Below are 20,433 nucleotides of genomic sequence, written 5' to 3'. Positions count from 1 at the left end.
TATATTCTAGAATTACCTTTACGTGTAGTGGCACATGAGCAATAAAGGTCTTCTACATAAACTTCAGTAACCTTGCAGGCAATTTTTGTTGGCTTGATTGATTCTCATAATTTCATTCCTCTACTCATTTTAGAAAATACAAATCCTCTTCTTTCTGGGAGATAAATTTTTAGGGGTAACTATTGGACAGTAATTTTGAACATTACCATAACAATAACCATCACAGTCATATCTAAGGGAGGAACATATCTTGTCAAACTAAATATAAAAATCAATAATCATGCGTACAAGATTTGATCTCTAAGAGCAAAGTGGCTGGGGGAAATGAAGCATCTTTCGGGAGAGAACTCAGATTTGAAAACTCAGAAGTTCTCCACAGTATTTCTCCCAGCTTTTCATAATGAAGGAATTGAGAATCTCCACCTCCTTTTGGTATCAGAGAGCCTTCTATCTCAATTCTCCTCATGTAGGTTTATCAATCCTTCTTTCATGTCTCATGCCACAGTTCTGAAGCACTCCTTCAAAAAGAAATATAATAAAGCCTACTTGCAACAGAAAACTCATGTTTATAAACTACTTATCATGAAAATTTCCAGCAAGTTCGGTTAAGACCTTTGCTTAGAAACACTCAGGTTCTTCCAGATGAGGGATGGCTCACTGCCAAGTTTCAAAACCCTACCAAGCACACAACATTCACTGAACCTTTTCAATAAAATACAATAGTGTTCATATGCAGCAAGCACTTGCTCTTTGCTTAACAATAATGACCCCTTTAGGGTACTTTTTCCATTTATTTAATTTCTTGTCTGGGTTACAGGTACAAAAAGTAATGGTTTAGGTTAATATCATGTCCTAAAAAGCTATGTCATACCATGTCATATATATCTATGACTTTTAATTTTATTTCAGGTGTACAATGCAGGACATCACAGAAAAAAGAATGCTGCTTCGCACTGCTCTGTAAAAGATCTGACTCAACCTTCCCAATACTCCTATGACAAATGAAAGAAATAGACTTGATTTCTTAAATTAATGGATGAGTATTCACCATATATGCAGAAACAATTTTTCTACTCAGATTAAGATGAGCAAATCAAATAAGGCTGCATTATTACCAGAAATGGATTCAAATCATTACATTCTACAGAATAAAAAAATTACATAATAATGTTTCATATCTTTATGCCTCATCATTATGCAGTAGTGAGGACCTTTAAATAGGATTTCAGGAAGGCTAAGCAGCTTACAGAAACAGGCACACTAATATACAAAAATATATATTTTAAACAAATACTTGCAGCCATTTCTGTCTTCCATGATTTTTCACTTTTGCACCTTTGCAGGAAGATATTTCCCTAGCTCATCTTTGCAACGGTACATATGTACCTCCTGGAAGATTCACTTACAAGATTATTATCACTAAATAGAAGACTGCATTTAATACAGAATCTCTCTTAAGCGTGTATAGTTTCTTACAGAATAAGGCCTTGGTTTTAATTGTAGTATGTTAAAACTCCTATACATATAATTAAAATAAATACATATCAAATGAGGATATAAAGGCATCTGTCAGGTGATATAATTCCCAAATTTAGGATTATGTATATAGGCTAATAAATACTAATAGGAAACTAGTGCAATAAAACAAAAAAGGACTAATGTAAAAGCAATGGCATTCAAAACAAATTTTAAAACATTAGAGTGGGAATATAAAATATACAAAAAAATCCATTTTGCATGAAACCTAAACCATGCAGCACTAGGTTCACCACTAAAAACTTTATACAAAACAATCTAAGTTCAGCTGTTCAAAATGGAAGCACAACCTACATGCATGAGAAGCGTAAGCAAAATACAAGATTCATTTTATTAACCTAAATGGCATTAAATTACACTAGTGATGTTTTTTTAAGCAAATGATATTTTAACTTTTACATATAGCCCTTCAAAAGTTTAGTGAAACCACTGTTCTTAAAAACACTAATTTTAACAGATCAGACTTAGGAAATGGAATTAGTGCCCCCTGGTGGCAGATCAAGAATCAATTCAATGAGGTAAACAATTTCAAAATGATAACTAAGCAAATCTTTCACTTTAAGAATCGTGTCTAGTACAGTTAATGCTGGAAATATTACAAAAAGCTGAAGAGCTATTTTCATGTGCAATAAGATAACAGTAAGTGGGGTATAATTTACATTTTCATACACAAATGTATTAACCAAAGAATTAATGTGGGAGAGATTTAATTATCAGCTTTATTAAAAGTAAATAGTAATACTCTTGAATTAAACTCTTTGTTCAACAAAATGCCACAGCTGAAATTCCTGACAGCCCAATCAGTTTCTTCAAAACCTAATTTTCATTTAAAATAAGAATCAGATTTTACACTTTTTAGGTGAATGCAGAAAAATCTTCCTGAATCTTAATTAGTGTGGGACTTTTCTGTGCTCAGTTACATATTTCCACAAGCTCATGGTTAGAGAGGCACAGGAACAACAGAATTTGATCTTACGACTCGCTAGAAAAACTGTACAATATTCTTTTCTAAAAGATGTAAATTTTAACACAATGTTTTTCACATGGGTTAAAATGGAAATACATGTGTCCTAATCCTCAAATTATAGTCCTTCGTCTATCCAACAATCATCAAAATTGTATGCAAAGGTTTTTATACTGCATGGCACATTCATTTCATAACCTCCAAAATAAAGTGGTCCAAGACATCTATTCCAAACCATCTTGCTGTTCCAGCTGCAAAAACCTGCTTTATCACAGTGGGTTTATACAACCTGTGATAACAAATGTAAGATATGTCTTCCAGTCAACAAGGGGACAAAGGAGGAGACATTTTGATTCCTTGGGGGAATATAGATTAGCACCTTAAAGCAGTTAGCAAGAATCCTGATGTTCATAAAAAGTGAATATGAACCAGGAATGTCACACTAGCATTTCATCTCCCGTGATGTGTTGTTGCTTCCATGGAGAACCTTTGCATTTGCACTAGTCTCAGCTCTCCCGAGAATACAAACAAGCAACATCAGCATCTTCAAATCTATAACTCAAGCCTCCACATCTCCTGATACATAGAAATCATACTTTTGAGGAGTTACAACATACTTTTTTCCCCCTTTTTATTATAAAATGATTAGAACACAAAAACAACCTACCTCAGTTCTATGTGTCTCTACAAGGATGATTGTTGTTATGCAAGTCATTAAATAAAAATGAGTTGCTATGCAGAAAATTCCATCCTCTATCAAGAGACCTGATGTATCATCAGTGGTGCCAGATGCTACTCCAAAGGAATGTCTAACCTGCAGGGATAAGAAAGAGCTAGTAAATGGAAATGGATTCAATATTTTATCAAGATAACAGAGTGTTATTTCACCTAATCAGTCAGGTACATTAGAAGACAAATCAAGTCATTCATGCCTTGGACTTCCTCATACTAGACTAGCAGTTTCACAAAATGTCCTGTGCAATTCACATTTCTACAGCACACCTGCCTTGAGAGTGTGGAAGAGGGAGTGACTTGAATTTTCACCTGAAGTGCAGGGCACGGAAGCAAAACGACTCAGAATGTTTTCATGTAAAATAACTCTATGACAGAGCATCTATTGTACCATATGGTGGAGGATGTTAACTGGCATAAACAGTCATCTATCAACAAATTAAACAGTTTAACAGACAAAAAGAGTTCCATGTTTTATAGAAGTGTTTTCACCTGACAAACAGAAGTTAGCTACTAAATGATGCAGACAAATGAGCAAGGAGAGAGTCAGTGACTGACAAAGGGTATCAGAAGCCTGGAAGAAAGGACAGAAGCAGCCACGGAATTGGGTATTTGGGAAAGGATTTGAGAACTCCTGCTGAGAGAGAAACGGAGAGGCTTGGTTGAGGCAAGCTCCAGCTGTTGGCCCTTGAGGAATATACTCAACTCTTCCTCCATTAACCACTTGTAATTAAGTTATTCTCGATATGGGCATGGGATCCCGATCTCCTTAACAAGTGTCACAAATATCTTTCTAGCGGCCTGCTCCTGGCAGGTCGTGACAGGAATGCATTATTTGGCAAGAAGCAATGCTAACTATTCCCACACATATTTACATGAAGGTGCCTGGGCAGGGCACTTTCTCCTGGCTTATGCTGTACATGGAGGGAGCACAAAGATGCCACTTTCAAATAACCGAAGTAGCGAAAACTCCCGTTTTAATCTATTTTAGCCCCCTGGGTGGGGTGAAGGGAGTTCTCCTTGCCAGCTACATCCCGCTGGAAACACACGGAGGAAGCGGGAGAGCAAATCTTCTTTTACGCTGCTCCGGGAGGGGGGAGACCAGCGCAGGAAGCACCAACCCGGGCGACACTCGAAGAAGCCTCCCTCCCCTCGGCGTCCAGAGGAGGCACCGCCCCGGCGCCCCCGCGGGCGCCACCGAGCCGCCCGCCGCCGCGCTGAGGGATGATGGCGGGGGCGGCTCCGCCCCTCCCCCCGCAGACGAGCGGCCGTTGAGGCCCCGGAGGGGGGAAAGGCGGCGTGGGCGGGGCTGCCGCGAGGGCGCGCGCCGCAGGGGCTCGTGGGTAAGGGAAGTCGCCGCTCGCCGCCTTTTCGGGGGTGGGTGGGGGGAAGGTTTGTCGTCGGCACCGTTCGCGCGCCGCGCCCGCGCCCCGTCTCCGCGCGCGGGTCGGGAAGGGGGGGCGGGGGCAGCCGAGCGCGCGGCCGCCGCCGCCGGGGCCCTCTCCCGCCCAACTGTCCGCTCGCGGGGGAGGGGGAGGGGAGGCCGGGAGGCCCCCGCCGCCCGCCTCCGCCCGCCTCCCCGCGGCGGGGTGGGGATGGCGGCGCCTTCTTCCGACATGGACTCGCAGCCGCGCCGCCGAGGCCGCTAAGCGCCCTCCCGCCGCCGCCTGCCCTCCCGGCGGGAGAGGCCTCCCTCGGCGCTAGGCCGCGGCCGGCCTGAGGAAGGAGGGGCCGGCAAACATGGCCACCCCCGCCAAGTGGGAGCGTCTGAGGCCCCTGCAGCCGGACACGCTGCGTGTGAGTGAGGGACGCGGCGGGCGGGCGGGGAAGGGAGGCGCTGCCCGCGGCCGGGGCTAGGGCGGGACGGCCCTGCAGCGCTGCGCTCCCGCCGCGGAGCGCTTTAGGGCGATCCCGGAAAGTCCTTCCTCTCACCTGCCCCGCAGGGTTGCCCTGAGCGGGGAAGGTGTGGTGTGCCTGGCCTGAGAAGTACATAAAAGCGTAGTGATGCCTCCCTCCCTCATCGCATCGTAGCAGGCCGCCTGGGGAAGGAAGCTGTTACAATGATAGTACAAAACGATGCCTTTCTTAGCTGCGTTAACTATAACCTGTTAGTCAAGTTAACTAGGTTGTAGATGTTTGAAAAAACAGTTGCAGGCTGGGGCTTTATTTTGCTTTTCTCTTCACATCTGTGAAGTTCAGGTAATCTACTTTTATGCAGTGTCTGGCATTATTTTTAGTAATGTTATGAGGTAGCTAATTAAAAATAGGTTTACTTTTAATTCTGTGGCACTTTATTTAAAAAATGCCTGGTTTTATTAACTTCAGCTGTGGGGCTAAATGTTGTTTGGTAGTATCGTCTTCATGCCGTGAAAAGGTTTCTATGAATTTTTCCATCAGTAGTTTAAAATTTCTTACTACTAGAGATGATGATTTTTAGAAACAAAGGGTGTAGGCCACAACATAGTGCCAGGTGGTGGATCAGTCAACCACAGGTGGTGCTGTCCTGAGTCTGCTTCTCATGAACAAGGAAGTCAGAAATGTGGCAATCAGTAGCAGCCTTGGCTGTAGCAGCCATCGAATAATGGTGTTCAAGATGCTGAGTGTAGGGAGGAAGACAAATAGCTGAGTACGGATGTTGGACTTCAGGAAAGCAGACTCTAGCTTATTCAAGGAACTAGTAGCTGATTTTTTTTTTGGAAGGCTTTTTTTGGAACTCTGTAGGGTAGAGGAGCCCAAGAGCTGGGAGGTCTGGTAAGGACAACTTCACTCAAGCACAGGAGTGTTCTGTCCAGGAATGTTCCATCCAGATATGCAGCAAAACAAGCAGATGTATAGAGGTATGGCTATGCCTGAGCTGGGCAAGGGGGGAGATCTGCAGGAGGTGAAAGCAAAGGCAAGCTACAAAGGGGAAATAAAAACATTGTCTGGACGTCCAGGTATGACGCTAGGAAAGCCACAGCTTATTTAGTGTTGAAACTGGCAAGGGGTGTCAAGGGTGACAAAAAAGAACTGTTATCGCTACCTTAGCAGTAAAAGAATAAACAGGAAAATGAGAATCTGCTGTTGAATGGGGCAAGTGATTTAGGGACAGCAGACACAGATGAGGTTGAAGTACTCAGCCTTTTTGCCTGGGTCTTCAGAAGCAAGGTCCTCTAGGCTTTTGTGTCTAAGGACAGGATTCAAGGAGGAGAGGAGCTACCATTAGTGGCAAAGTATCAGGTCAGGGATTTCTTGAGAAATCTCAACCCCTACAAGTCTAATGGGACCCAACGGGGTGCTTCTAGAGGGATCTGAGAGAGCTGGCTGACATCATTGTGAGGTTGCTCTATCATTTTTGAGAAGTTGTGGAGATCAGGTACAGGTTGGTCAGCTGCACTTCAGTCTCTCAGAAACCATGGAGCATGTTCTCTTGGAAGGCATTTCTGGGAACATGAAGGAAAAGAAGGTGACTGGGAACAGCCAGCATGACTATTCTTGCTTGACCAAACTGATTATCATCTTTGATGAAATAACTAGATCTGTAGACACAAAATATTGGATATCATCTACTTTAGCAGGACTTTTGAAACAGTGTCCCACAGCATCCTTGTCTTCAAGTTGGGATGTTATAGATAGTCAACTACTAGATGCATGAAAAACTGGCTGGATCGTGAAGCTCAAAGAATAGTGGTTAATGGTTTGTATTTCACTTGGGAGCAAGTTACAAGTGGAGTTTCTCAGGGATCTGTCCTGGCATCTATCCTGTTAATATCTTTATTGGTGATCTGGAGAAGGACATGGGATGCACTCTTATCAAGTTTATGGATGATACCAAATGGGGAGGGGAAGGTGCCATACACCCCTAGGCATAGGCTAGAGGAATGGTTTGACAAGAGCCTTATGAAATTTAATAAGTTGAAAATTCAATTCAGAGTGGAAGTCCTGCCACCTGAGCTTATACCCTGCAGTGGTACACACTGAGGACAGAGTGGCTGGGGAGCAGCTCTTCTGAAAGGAGCTGGGGGTTCTGGTGGACAGTAGGCTAAATGCAAGCCAGCAGTGTGCCCTGGCAGTGATGAAGCCCTATGGGACTGTATCAGCAGGAACATACCTAACAAATCAAGGGAAGTGATTATTCTTCTTTACTTGGCACTTGTTAAACCACTCCTGAATTACTCTGTCCAGTTTTAGGAACTCAGTACAGAAAGGATATTGATAAACTTGAGTGCTACCAGCAGAGATCCACCAAAAGTGGTCTGGGGATTAGAGCACATGAGCTATGAGGGAAGCTGAGGGAGCTGGGCTTGTTAAGCCATAGCAATGTTCCAGTACTTACTAGGAGGTTGTTGAGAAGATGGAGCCAGACGCTTAACAGCAGTACATGATGGGAGGATGAAGGAAAACATGCATGAATTGAAACAAGAGAGGTGAGAGAGGTTCCAGCTTGATAAAAGGAGAAACTTTTCACTATGAGGACAGACAAGCAGTGGAAGAAGTTGCCCATAGAGGTGCAGCCTCTGTCCTTAGAGGCTCTCAAGATCCAACTGAATAAAGCCCTGAGTAAGCTGATCTGATGTAGTAGCTCTTCCTGCTTTGAGCAGGAGGTTGGACTAGAGACCTTCTGAGGACTCTTTCAACTGGAATGAGTCTGTGAATTTGAAACTGTTCCTTTTGTTTGAATTGGGAAGGGGGAAAGGAATAAAGAAAGTAGTTGGGCTCGTTATGTCAGTTTCAAGACCAGAGAAAACTCTGCTAGTCTGAAAATCTAGTACGAAATAACTGTGATGCTGTGTAATAGCTGTGTATCTTTTGTATGTGAACTGTTACAGGGAATGTCTGAAACTGGTGTTTATAGAGCTTATACAGAAAGTGCTTTGTGTTGGGACCATTGCCTAAGCATTAGGGAGTTTTTGGTGGCATTTCCTGCTTTCCAAGACAGAGGAAGATGTGTTGAGATTAAAACTTGAAAATTCTGACAGGAATTAATACGCAAGTATCTCTTCTATCCAGTGAGATTCCTTCACAGTAGTACCTGCTGAGTTGTCAATGCAGTGATCCCTGTAGCATCTAGAGTTGAGGTGGGGGTTTCACCTGGAGAAGCTTCCTATGCAGATGAAATCTCATAACATCAGTTATCCTTTTAATTCTGCAGCCACCAGTGATCAACCTGAATGTGGAAGATGAGGTACAGTTTGTAAGAAGTAAGTTTCTGTATTCCATATGTAAAGATTATCCTTGAAGTCTTTTATCCTTTTTTACAATGTCAGGTATGTGTTGTGAACCAGTGTTGTGTATCTAATAAAGACAGAACAGAAGGAATGCTGCACACTTAGTGAAATAGTAAAGATAATGCAACACATTCTTAGGTTTCCTCTTTTCATTCCATCTGCTGCAATTATACCTCACCCTTCTATAATGAAAGTGAGCTTAAGGAAAAAATGAGTTAGAGAAAACTGGAACATCATGCTGGAAGAGTCTATATTTCAACTGGCATTAACAAATGTAAATACAAGCTTAAGTGAATTTTTGTGTCTTTCTTTTTTTTCTCCCTAGCTGTACATTTTCTTAGAGTAAAAGAGTCTAAAACTGATTAGTGACTTGTTGAATCTGTCAATTCATATTAAAATGTCCACAAGCTTGCAGCAATGGAACAGATATGATATGCCGTGAGTAAAAGTGCACATATCATTCATCCTGGGAAAAATGTTGAAGATTATGAAGTAGAATGTGCTTCGCAGTGGAACTTCCTTACACGTGTGTGTGTGCACACACACATACACTCCCTTGAAGCATTAGACTGGAACGCTCAGTGACACATTTTGATCAGATAAGAAATATCTGGTTTGCTTTGCAGGAGAAGACGCAAGTAACAGCAGGGTTTGACAGTCTTTCATTGACTCTAGCATCAGAACTCCTTGACTAGTGCATAGGCATCAAGTCTTTTTGGTGCTTTAAAACAAAGGAGCGCTCAGGCATGTATACGTGCACATAACAATCTAAAACTAACCAGGCTGTTCGTCAATAACTCTTCTGCTGTTTCTGAGAATGTGCTGATACTGGGAACATATAACACGGGAGTCTTGTTCAAACGTGTGATGTCCATGGTATCTGCAAATCTTCATCTGTATTAGTAAACTAAATAATGACATCACCAGCTCTTTGAGGCCAAATAGTACAACCTGGTTTTGTCCATATATTATTAAATTCTTATATTCTAGAACAGATTGGTCACATCCAGACAGAAATAGTCCCTAAAACCAGGCTATCTCTTGAACTGTGAAATTATTTGGGAGACTGCTGGTTGACCTGGGCCAAAAGGATATGAAGAATCATTTTAACAGCCTAACAGAGGAAATATTGGAGTTTCAGTTCTCAGGCAGGGCCCTGGCACTATCTAATATGCTAACTTACAGTTGACCTAAGTTTTTACTAGTATTCACTTAGTAGTTTGAGTCTACATAGCCCAGTGAACATATGGTTACATAACTATTAATATCCATGTTTGCATCTTCATGCTTTCAAATTTCATGCTTGGTTGCTTTTTTGGTATGCCTTTATTGGTTTGCAATAATTGTATCTGGTTAACAGACTTCATATGATGCCATCTCAATGTCAGTGTCGTAAATAGTTGTAGTGTTTCAAGACTTTTATCTTCACTGGTGTTGTTTTCTTAAGAACCACTTAATGTTGTTGCAGTAGTTTACGCTAAATATTGTATCAAACCTTTACAGAGACTCTGAAAGTCACAAAGCCTCGATTTGATGCATCCTTGGTTTATTTGACCCGAAAATTCATGGATCTTGTCAAAACAGCTCCAGATGGTGTCCTTGATTTAAACGAGGTAGCAACAACTCTTGGAGTACGAAAACGAAGAGTATATGACATCACCAATGTGTTGGATGGAATCCACTTAATTCAGAAAAGATCTAAGAACCTTATCCAGTGGGTGTGAGTTGGCTTTGAAACTTCTAGTTTCTGAAACAAAAACCAGCAGTGCTAAGTAATGTTTATAGTTTGGAACTCAGAGTATTTTTAAAGCATATTTAATTACTTTTGATAAATGAAACTATCTTAAGTTCTCCTGTGTCCTTAGACTGTCTGAATTACATACTATATTAATGGTTACCAAGTGGGGGAAAAAAATAACAATGAAATGTATTTCAGCTAAGTAAAACATGCCAGAATTCCTTTTTGGTTCCTATTAGTACACTTTCTGTATTCAATAAACAGGCTCTTATTTAAATAAACATACTAGACAACTTTCATATTCTTTTAGAGGTTCTGATCTTGATCAAGTTGTTGGAAAGGCACCAGAGCAGCAAAAGCTTAGAGATGAACTTTCTGACTTGTCAGCCATGGAAGAAGCTCTGGATGAATTAATCAAGGATTGTGCTCATCAGTTATTTGAACTAACAGATGACAAAGAAAATGCAAAATATCCTTTCAACTCTTACATCACTTTATCTAACACATGATTTTGGTTACTAGTACTCAGGTATCTAGTAATAGCTTTAGGCAGATACCACAGTTATGCAGTAATACTTGATTATGTGTATAGGGAACCTGCTGGGTTCCTTATATTAGTATGTACTAGTCATGCCCTCTACAGAATTATGTGCAGTCTAGCCCATTTCCAGGGAGTGCTACTTGAATGACCTTTCCACTGCAGAAGTTTGAGAGGAGGTGGAGTGGGAAGAACTGGAGTTGGACTATTTTCCTACTTCTTTTCCTTTGGCACTTTGCCATGGAAAGGAAAACAGAGTATCTCAGTGGCAGAGAGGGTAAGGAAGAGGATTATATTGAGATAAGGAGTCGTTTGGAACAGTAATGAAGAGGAAAGAAATTAAATGGAGGTGAAGGAATAGTCTCAGTACCTTGACCATCACCTTGTTCTCTCCATTATAGAATAATGTCTCGGGGACAAACCTTGACCTACCAGTGAGATTGAGTTGATTAGTTAGATGAGAAAGAGGACCCAAAACAGAGTCCCAGTGACCTGTTGACAAGAACATTGAATGGTGTGGTGGTTACTCTTCTGTCTGTTGGGAAAATTCCAATGTAGTCGTATCTTACAGGTGGGTCTTGATAATATAAAGAGGATTTCCTTTTATTAATTTCAATGTGATATAAACATTGTCAAGTGTGTGTGTTTTTTAATATTGAATGTCTCAATCTTTTAAGTCCCCCCCCCCCCTTAAATAGAGAGAAGGGCTATTCTCCTGTCAGCTACTACCTAATATTTCGAAGCCTAATATTAAAGCAACTTCAACTGAACTATTTATTGCTTTTCTTAAGCAGGTCTTCTGCTTCAATATAAGTTAACATCATACTCTTTGCTTCTGTCCATTAGCAAATCGCTTTACAGAATCCTTGACCAATGTATACACTAGCTTATGTGACATATCAAGATATCCATAGCATTCAGGCATTTCAAGAACAGATTGTTATTGCAATCAAAGCTCCAGAAGAAACAAAATTGGAAGTACCAGCTCCTAAAGAAGTAAGTTTTATACATTTCTCTCCTAAAGGAACAAAAGCACTGGAATCTGACCTTGCAACAGCAATCAGTAATTGACTTCCAGTTTCTCTGTCATGTATAGCAAATACTGGTACTTCCATTTTTCTTGTGATCTACTAAACAATGCAATAGGTATAATAGTCTAAGCAGCTTATTTTTAGACTATGGGGATTTTTGGTTTACCTACATTATTAAACAATAAGCATGTCTGAGCTTTAGTTACTTGGTTTTGCTAGAGATAATGGAGCAGCTGTAATAAGTGTTACTTATTTCCAGGATCAGAATATGTTTGATAATTATGTGGATAATGAAGCTTCCAAAGTGCTGTTAATGTTTGTATACTAAAATGTATATACAGTTGTAAATCTAATCAAACAAGATAATAAAATAAACATAATTTGATAATGATCTAACAGCAAATAAGTACTTTTTTACTGCTTAATGAATGGACAGTTATTGTCACTATAATACTGAAGTAGGACACAAATAATACTGTAGCCAAAATCAAAAAGTTTTGGCGCTGAGTAGATTATGTCAAGATAGATTTTTCCATGGAGGTGTGGACTGTAGCAAAAATAGGTAAATAATTTGTAAGATTTATTCTTTTGTTTATATGCAAGTCCTTGTTTTATAGGATAGCATAGAAGTACATATAAAGAGCACAAAAGGACCTATTGATGTGTATTTATGTGAGGTGGAACAAGATAAGCCAGGTGCCAAAACTTTTGAAGATATGGATACTGTGACCTCTGAAACTAAGCCATCAGTACCTCCTGATGAAGGTAACGTCTTCTATTTACCTATTTATCCCTGTCTAATTTTGTTAAATGCCTGTGATATTTAAAAGTAGGTATCATACTATTCTGATAAAATTGAAAAACTGTACAAGTATAATTTTCTGGGCATGGTTTAAGTCATTTAAGCTGTGTGGGAGTGTAGGAAATGCCTGAAATGGAAGTTTATGGTGTTGCGTTATCTCACAAGAGCAGCAGGCCAAGAGATTAGACATGTGTATCTATAGCAAGCCACTCTTGTTCCCTGACCCCTTTCCTTCCCCTGCTGGTTACTCGTTTCCTGTCAGAGCTGACTGTTCTGTTGCAGTCTGCCAGTGGAACTGAGTGTGTGAGTTCTCAGCTGCTTCAATGCAGAGTCCAGCAGCTCAGCTAAATACTAGCTGTCACAAGAGCTAAGATTCTGTTTCATGTAAGAGGGTGTGCTGCTTTCACTCATTAACTGTCCTGCCTAAAGGAGGGCAGGCAGAAGGGAAGCCAGTGTTTTAGGCTCCTGAAACACGATTGGCTGGAATTTTGTCTGTCAGAGCCCCAGTGTTGCAGGATATTGTGTTTTAAAAATAAACATGGCAGGAATTACAGTAGCTCAGAACACAAAAGATGATTTATTTTTAGTAATGCAACTTTATAGTTGAGGGGAACAGTTGGCTTTTTAATCTTGGGCTTTTTTTTTTTTTTTTTTTTTTTTTTTTTTTAACTCCTACATTGCTTGCAAACAACTTTTTGGTGCTGTTTTGATTAGTTTGCTTCATAAATTTCATAAATTATTTTTTTCCTCTGCTAACCAAAATAAATCTTAAGAGGAATGATTTTTAACATTCTTAGGGTGACTCTTTGCAAAACATTTATGGAACATAATTCAGAATGAGAAAATGTGACCATGAGAGAATTTAAGATTTGCTACAACCGGCTTGGAAATGTAGAATACCTATGTTTTGTTAGTTTGACAGATTCTTAAACGTACTATATAAGAATAACTAGTATTTTTCTTTTTTCTTTAAAGATGGTTTGGGGGAATGTAAAATATTAATAACGTAGTTTGGAATGACTGGATTTACTTCAGCATTGTTGCATAGCTAGAGCAAAGCAATTGAAAATAGCCTCTGGAGTTTAACTTTGCCCCAGCTTCTGCGAAACTCCTGTTTTTTTAAGTATCACTCATACTCTTACTGAATCTCAAAGTTTATCCATCTTGAAAGATAAGTATATCATGGGTGATAAGCAGTATACTGATGTGCAAAACTGAGCTCTTTGAATGATATATTTAACAGTATATTAACAGAATGAGTAACATATTCAGACTTTCCCTGTGTGCTTTCTTTTGGTATTTAAGTCATAGAAGGGAATATGCTTTATGAAATGGTTCTAGATATTTTATATTAGAAGCAGGTACAGTGCATGCGTCAGTGCAGTGCTTCCTCAGAAAAATATTTCCTGAAAAGCAGTAATTTTTTTCCTTTTTCACTTCTCTTTCAGAATGAGATCTCCAAAAGCAAGCTGAGATGTGAGAGATGAATTACAACTCAAAATCTAATTCAGAATGTAAATATCTGTGTTATAGAGCTTTTTCAAAACTGCTTGGAACTGCAAACTTACCGACCTGAAATGCTGCAAAATGTTTTAAATTTAAAACAGCAGTGGTTTGGTTGAGTGCTTTCACAGGACTGCTTATCTTCCCAGGTTAAAAGACAACAGTTCCTAGAGTTGCTTTTAGGAGTTTTGTTTTCATATTTGCATGTGATCTACACTGCTTTGGGAAAATGGCCCTTTTAGCTTATGAAATAACTTTGAATTGATGGAAAACATAGGTAAGGAATAACTTCTAAAAATGAGTATCGTAAAACTATTTCTGAACAATCCACAATCCTTATAAGAATGTATATAATAAAAAAATGCACTTTTCAGTTCTGAAGCTGCACTGTTATTAAACAGAATTGTCAAATACAAATGTAACAAGGAACTGGTATATCAGAAGTCTTCGTTGTAAGGAAGAAGATGTAAATATCATGAAAGTTTTGCCTTACACTGTGTAGATGCTGTTTGCATTGTTTGCATCCAGCTCTGCATGAACTACGGTATCAACACTGAAGTTAAATAAGTGGGCTTTTTTGTATATATCTGTATCAAGTCTAGGTAGTGGTTGATGTAGATTTATTGAGATGATTTGCATTTCTGCCTTTGTACAGCAAAGAAATAAAATAAGCTTATAAAAATGGTTAGTCTAACAGTACTTAAACTTCATGTTGGGGTTTGTCTTTAAACTGTTGTAATTCACTGAATAACTACAAGCAATAAAACTGATAAGAACATTTTTAAATCAGGTAAACACAGTGCTGGCAGCTAGCTTCTAGATCTGATTCTTGTGATGCCACAATACTGTAGCAATTGTCAGAAAAAACTTAATTATCAGTAAATACTTAAATTGGTCACTTGATTGTCTAGAATTTACATATAGCATAGCCTGAAACTAGTACCATACTCTCTTTATGGCTTCACCTTGCAAAAATGTCAAATACCTTACAACTACATCAAACTTCTGCGTTCATCCATCTTCAGTGTCTGTAAAATGAAGCTCCAGAATTTTGAGACTGGATGTCCTCAGTGAATTAACTGTTACTCTACAATTGACAAACTTAGCCTCATGCCTAGCATTAGAAGGTGTGTCTGCATAGTTTCCTATGTGTGATTAAAAAGCGGGGCGGGGGAAAAAACCCTCAGAACACCAGCTCTTGGTTTTCCAGATTGTACAGTATCAACAATTACCCATTTTTTTCTAGCTATTAAGATCTACTCACAGATGATCACATTAAAGCTAATAATCCACCCCCCCCAATTTAACTGACATCTTTACAGCTATTTTAGGCAGACACTGTGAAAGCAGGTGTTTTATATTCTACTAATAAATAAATAAAGTGGGACAGTTGGCACTGAAGAGCTTAAATATATGGTAATAAAGATTAAGAGTTAATTCATTTATCTACTAAGTTTGTTAGTTCTGTTAAGTATTATGGGAAATACACCAGACTAAAACTTGTGTCATAAAGTAGTCTTGACTTTATGTTCTAACAGCTTCCAGCTCTAGATGATAGGACTTCAGTGTTGGATACTATCCTTGTGCATCTCTATAAAATACAAACTACAGGCTGAGCTACTGCAATAATAAAGCAAACTGAAAGCACGTTTGGTAGATTGATCACAGTAAAAATGGGGAAGATGCTCCACCAATAAAGCTGGAGGGATGGGTGTAAAATTAGGAAATCAAGGTTTTGTACATAAGGATTGTCTTTTTCCTTTAAAGGCTGTCTTCTCTCCAGGTGGCAGACTTGCAGTTTAATTTTTGCATTGGCGTTTTGATTCGAGGGGAGGGGGGTGGAAGGGGGCTGTGTGTGAGAAACGCATCGAGTCCCCTAGATTGGTTCAACAGTTTGGGATAATGTTGCTTACTGTAAAATGTGTAGAACAACTGCCAGCATAAAATAAGGAATCCTAAATGTTATCTTTTGGGGTGAGATTTTTTTACATGATACAGCATTTTGACCTGGCGAGTAAGTGTACTTTTACAGGATAACTGTCTTATAAATATTAAGGAAGACTGTTTCTAAAAGCAGAACATAATTTAAATTACTTAATTGGAGCATTAACAATTGTTCATTTTAAATCTCTAGTGATTTTATTCCTTCCTTCCTCCCTCCTTTGTGCAGGTTTTCTAGCTGTAGAAAAGAATTTATTTTTTAACTTCAAGCTACACAATTGTCACAGTGAAATGGGAGAAGCTGTAATACAGCAGTTATACTTGAGCAATTTTCTTAAATACCTTAAATTGTTTTAATAGTACACCTTCAGTAGAACAAGTGGACTTTTGAAGATTTAAACCACTTACTTGTTATTACTGTTACTTGAATTTTTTTTAGTATTATTCACCTGTGATACTGGAATACCTTAAAGTATTGCGTAGGCTCCAGAAGTCAGCTACCTTGCTAAAAAGATTAGACTTGGACTGTGGGAAAAGTCGTTGAGTGATGCTGAGCTTAAATGCAAGTTACAAGCTCACTTAAAAAGTAGATGTGATAAGACCTTACTCTATGAATTTGTATAATAATACTTGATTTTTTTCTGAAAGGTTATTAAACTATTTTTGTTGAGTCCATAAATGTCCATTTTTCGCATATTTGTATGTGTAAGCACTTCCCTCAGGACTCTGCCTGTAATAAATTAAAAAGCTCTAATCACTTTTTTTGTCTTTCCTTTAATAAGAATGGCTGAGCATCTATTTCGCATTAATTGGTGGTAACGCCAGCCAGGATCCATAATTATAAAATACCCTGTTTTTGCTGACTCTGTACTTGAAGCACACTCCACAACTTGCAGTGTGTCTGAACAACAGTTCAGGCCTTATTTGGTGTGGGAAGTTACTCGTCAGCATTTTCAGATGTGAATAAAGGTCTTTAAATAATGCAATTTGTAAAGAAGAGAGAGGATTGCTTTAAATGATTTTGTATAAAATAATTAAAACAAATTCCTTCATTTTCATTCACACCCATCTTTTGTTGTGTGTGAAGAGCCTCATTTATAGGCATAATTCAATTACACTGATTTCAAAAGTCACTAGCTCCTGTGATTTTCAGTGCTGAAGCGGGTGTACTTGCCAGGCAATTGGTTAATCCTGAGTAGGCGGAGTTTACTGCAAACTCTAAACAATTTCATCTTCTGTAATCTTGGTATATAGGCTGGCTCTGGCACAGTGCTGGAACTTTGTTAGCTGCTGTAGTGTTTTTCCAGAGCAGAAAATCTGCGCTTTTTGGCTCCATTTCTGATGTGCTAATAGTAATTTGTGTGAAGTATGTTGAGACTAAAATGATATGAGTTATATTTAGTTGTGTATTATTTGTATAAACCTACACGAGCGCTCTCACATACAGATTTACTGATGGATGTGATATTCATTTCTAAAAGGCTATAGTATATGTTTGGAAGGAAATCTTTCTTGATGCTTAGAGAAAAAGAAGTCTTATTCTCTTCATGTACCTGCTGCTGTCATATGTGATCTCTTTCCTCCCTTTCATCCTACTGAAATCTGATAATGGGCCTTATCTAAGGGCCTGTGACTGTGCTATCCAAATGCCCTACATGTATATGCGGGTGTACAGTAGCTTCTCATACTATGATCCATGAATGAGACAGTGTTTGTAATCATCCCTGGATTAAGTGACAGGGCTATAGGAGACAAATAATTACTAAATCCTAAAAGTTGTAAGAGCAAACCCAGAAGATAAGCACTCAAAACATCATTAGCCTTTTACTGGCTCTTCTTAGGCCTCTAATATTTCATAGCATCCTTCTTAAAAAGGAAATCTTAGCATTAGCACTTGAAATGAAAGCTTTAGGAATCTAAAAATCTCTGCAAGAAGCTATTCAAATTCCTGGAATAATTTTGCTTTCTTTATAGAGTCTAATGCAGAACCTGTACAGAACATTTTAGATAATGCAATATTTTTTTGCAGACACAGGCAATTTTGGTGGTATGGCTGTCATTTTCTAAGGAATTCTTTTTTCATCTATAGCTATGAAAATGTCACAAGCAGGTTAGAGCAGTAGTTGTTGCTTCTCTCACATGCAGCCGAAGTGAATGTCATGAACAATTAAAAAAAAGTTTTTCTTGTGAACTAGAAAGGTGTCAGCTATAAAATTTCAGCAAGCTGGGAAAGGGAACTTTTATATATATATAAATATATATATATATGTAATTACAGGGCACACAAATTCTTAAGAGGTTTGTTGATTCCTAAAACTAGGATTAAAATTGTATGCACAAACAGTGGCCTTAGAAGAGTTCATTTCTAAATGTGAAAATAAAAGTTATCTGTCCAAAGAAAAGTTCAAAGTTCAGTATAAGCATTTCAGAGTTTATGGGGATAATAAAGTTTTTAAGGGGATTATAAATCAGAGATGGGCCCAAACCTTTAAGCACAAGTTAAGATCCAAATATCTGCAAACTCAAAGAGTAAGACAAGGTCAATAGGCCCCATTCTTATTATTCAGCTCATTAACAGTAAAGGTTGAAGCTAGATTCAGACTTCTCTAAAGATCAAGATTTCTGACTTAGCATAACCAGAATAATTGTGAGACAGCTGGGATTTGAACAGAAGAATTCTGGATCTGGCAACATCAGCAGAAGCAGAATTTCCCTTCATTATTTGCAGCAGTAACTCTTCATAGGCAGTTAACTGCTTGTTTATTGTCTTTACAAGCACACAAAGAGGAGTTCTTGAACAAGGGTACCCTTATGAAATATATCCTACTAGATAGTGCTGATACATAGAGGAAAAGTGATAAAGTTTTAATGTGGCATCTGGAACTAAGAAAGGTATTAGCATGACTGTGGAAAGGAGGACATGCAGTAAACATTACCAATACTGTTAGTGATATGATCGATCTTTCCACAAACTGTGATGAAGCTGCTTTCTGAAATTCTGATACACTAGGTTGTATTCTGGCTTTGTTCCTGATCAGAAGTGTCCAGAAAATAAATTTTATCTAGAATGAATGAATGAATGAATGTATTCCAGTCTTCCCCTGGTGAGAATCATAAGCATTCAGACCACTTTTTTCTGACCACATAGAAACTATGAAAGAAGCTCCTCTGACTAACAGCAGACATTGTACTATTACCTGGGCACTCAAGGATGAAAGCCAGCTTCCCAGTAGTTACTTGTGATAGTAGAAATTCCTCTTCATCAATGCATTTCCCCAAAGAAAAAAGGAGACAACACCCATGTGCTGTCTCTATCCCTTAAACTAAAGGAGGTTTCACAGAATTTGTAGCCTGGAACAGAGCAGTGTGATTTACCTTGTAATGCTACTCCACCAATCAGCAAAGAACCTTCATGCAAAGCAATGTTCTCTTCAACCAATGGTGGTGATAATTTATTCTGTTTTACCCGAGAAACAAATTATTGGGGACAAAAATCTCCATGGCGTTATAGAAAGATTCAACCCTAACTGTACAGTAATGTGTGCAAGACACTCAAATGGCAAGAAGCTATCAGAGCTGATGATTTTACATCCTTATTCGGCTGAAGGTAAAACAAACACCCGTGAAATGACACAAAATGATCCTACCCTGGGAGACTATTCGCGAGGGAAATACAGGCATCCGTCTCAAGAACTGTTGGATTAGTTCTTCCTGTGATCAGAGGATTGAAAGTAAAAGAAAAATACTTCGGAAACATTAATGCACCTGTTCTACAATAATTTTAACCTGCTCCTGTAGTGGCTCTTTTGAGGTCACATAAATCTTAAATGCAGATTCTTTTTCTCAGAGTACTAAATAAAGGAATAAATACAAATATCAGTCTTTTAATTGCCAAATTTGACTCATAGGTTGGCAGCTTCACAGTGCACAGATCTGTGGTTTCGATTTGTTTGTAAAGTGTCAAAGGCACTGACAGCCCTAGGTGGATGAATAGCACAAAAGGAAAATATGGATTACTGAATATTTATTGTGTACTTATTTCTTTCCTCCAATCTGAAAGGCTCCAGACTATAGTGGAAATTTACTGCAGATATAATCTTAGGAATCATACCTTTTTTTCAAAAGGGATTAAATTTGTGACATTAAAATGATCACTTAATAGTCTTGAAAGCAAATATCTTCCAAATTAAAATATCTTCTATTCCTAATCTGTAAAATACTGTTCCATTATTCCCGGAGAAACTAGACAGTGGTATCTGTTACAATCTGGATAGGAGGAGTTGGAAGGCTGTCCAGATATTCTCTGCATGCTATATATATATATTTCTGAAAATTTGTTACCTAGAAATGAAAACAAGACAATAATAATTGTTTATATAGATGTTCCCTGAAAACTTCTCATGTATTTATGCTCCCTCTGCTGGCTTTACACCAGCTTTTA

The 20,433-nt window shown here is 38.8% G+C and overlaps 1 protein-coding gene across 1 annotated transcript; it reads left to right on the top strand.

Moving 5' to 3' along the window:
- Positions 1-4,762: 4,762 nt before the first annotated feature.
- Positions 4,763-16,746, top strand: E2F6 (E2F transcription factor 6). The gene is made up of 7 exons (XM_067294298.1): positions 4,763-5,029; positions 8,364-8,412; positions 9,943-10,159; positions 10,488-10,647; positions 11,598-11,711; positions 12,364-12,511; positions 13,997-16,746. The coding sequence occupies exons 1-7, from the start codon at positions 4,973-4,975 to the stop codon at positions 13,999-14,001; spliced, it is 750 nt and encodes a 249-aa protein (XP_067150399.1). The 5' UTR covers positions 4,763-4,972; the 3' UTR covers positions 14,002-16,746.
- The last annotated feature ends 3,687 nt before the right edge of the window (positions 16,747-20,433 follow it).

The sequence above is a fragment of the Apteryx mantelli genome, chromosome 3, assembly GCF_036417845.1.
Source record: "Apteryx mantelli isolate bAptMan1 chromosome 3, bAptMan1.hap1, whole genome shotgun sequence".
Classification (NCBI taxonomy): domain Eukaryota; kingdom Metazoa; phylum Chordata; class Aves; order Apterygiformes; family Apterygidae; genus Apteryx; species Apteryx mantelli.
This window is presented reverse-complemented; position numbering and strand designations above follow the sequence as displayed.

Bases quoted from the DNA above. Each gene is read 5' to 3' on its own strand.
- E2F6 (XM_067294298.1), top strand. From the start codon at position 4,973: ATGGCCACCCCCGCCAAGTGGGAGCGTCTGAGGCCCCTGCAGCCGGAC. The intron at 8,413-9,942 runs GTAAGTTTCTGT...AAACCTTTACAG, and splicing joins TGAGGTACAGTTTGTAAGAA to AGACTCTGAAAGTCACAAAG. The intron at 10,160-10,487 runs GTGAGTTGGCTT...ATATTCTTTTAG, and splicing joins AAGAACCTTATCCAGTGGGT to AGGTTCTGATCTTGATCAAG.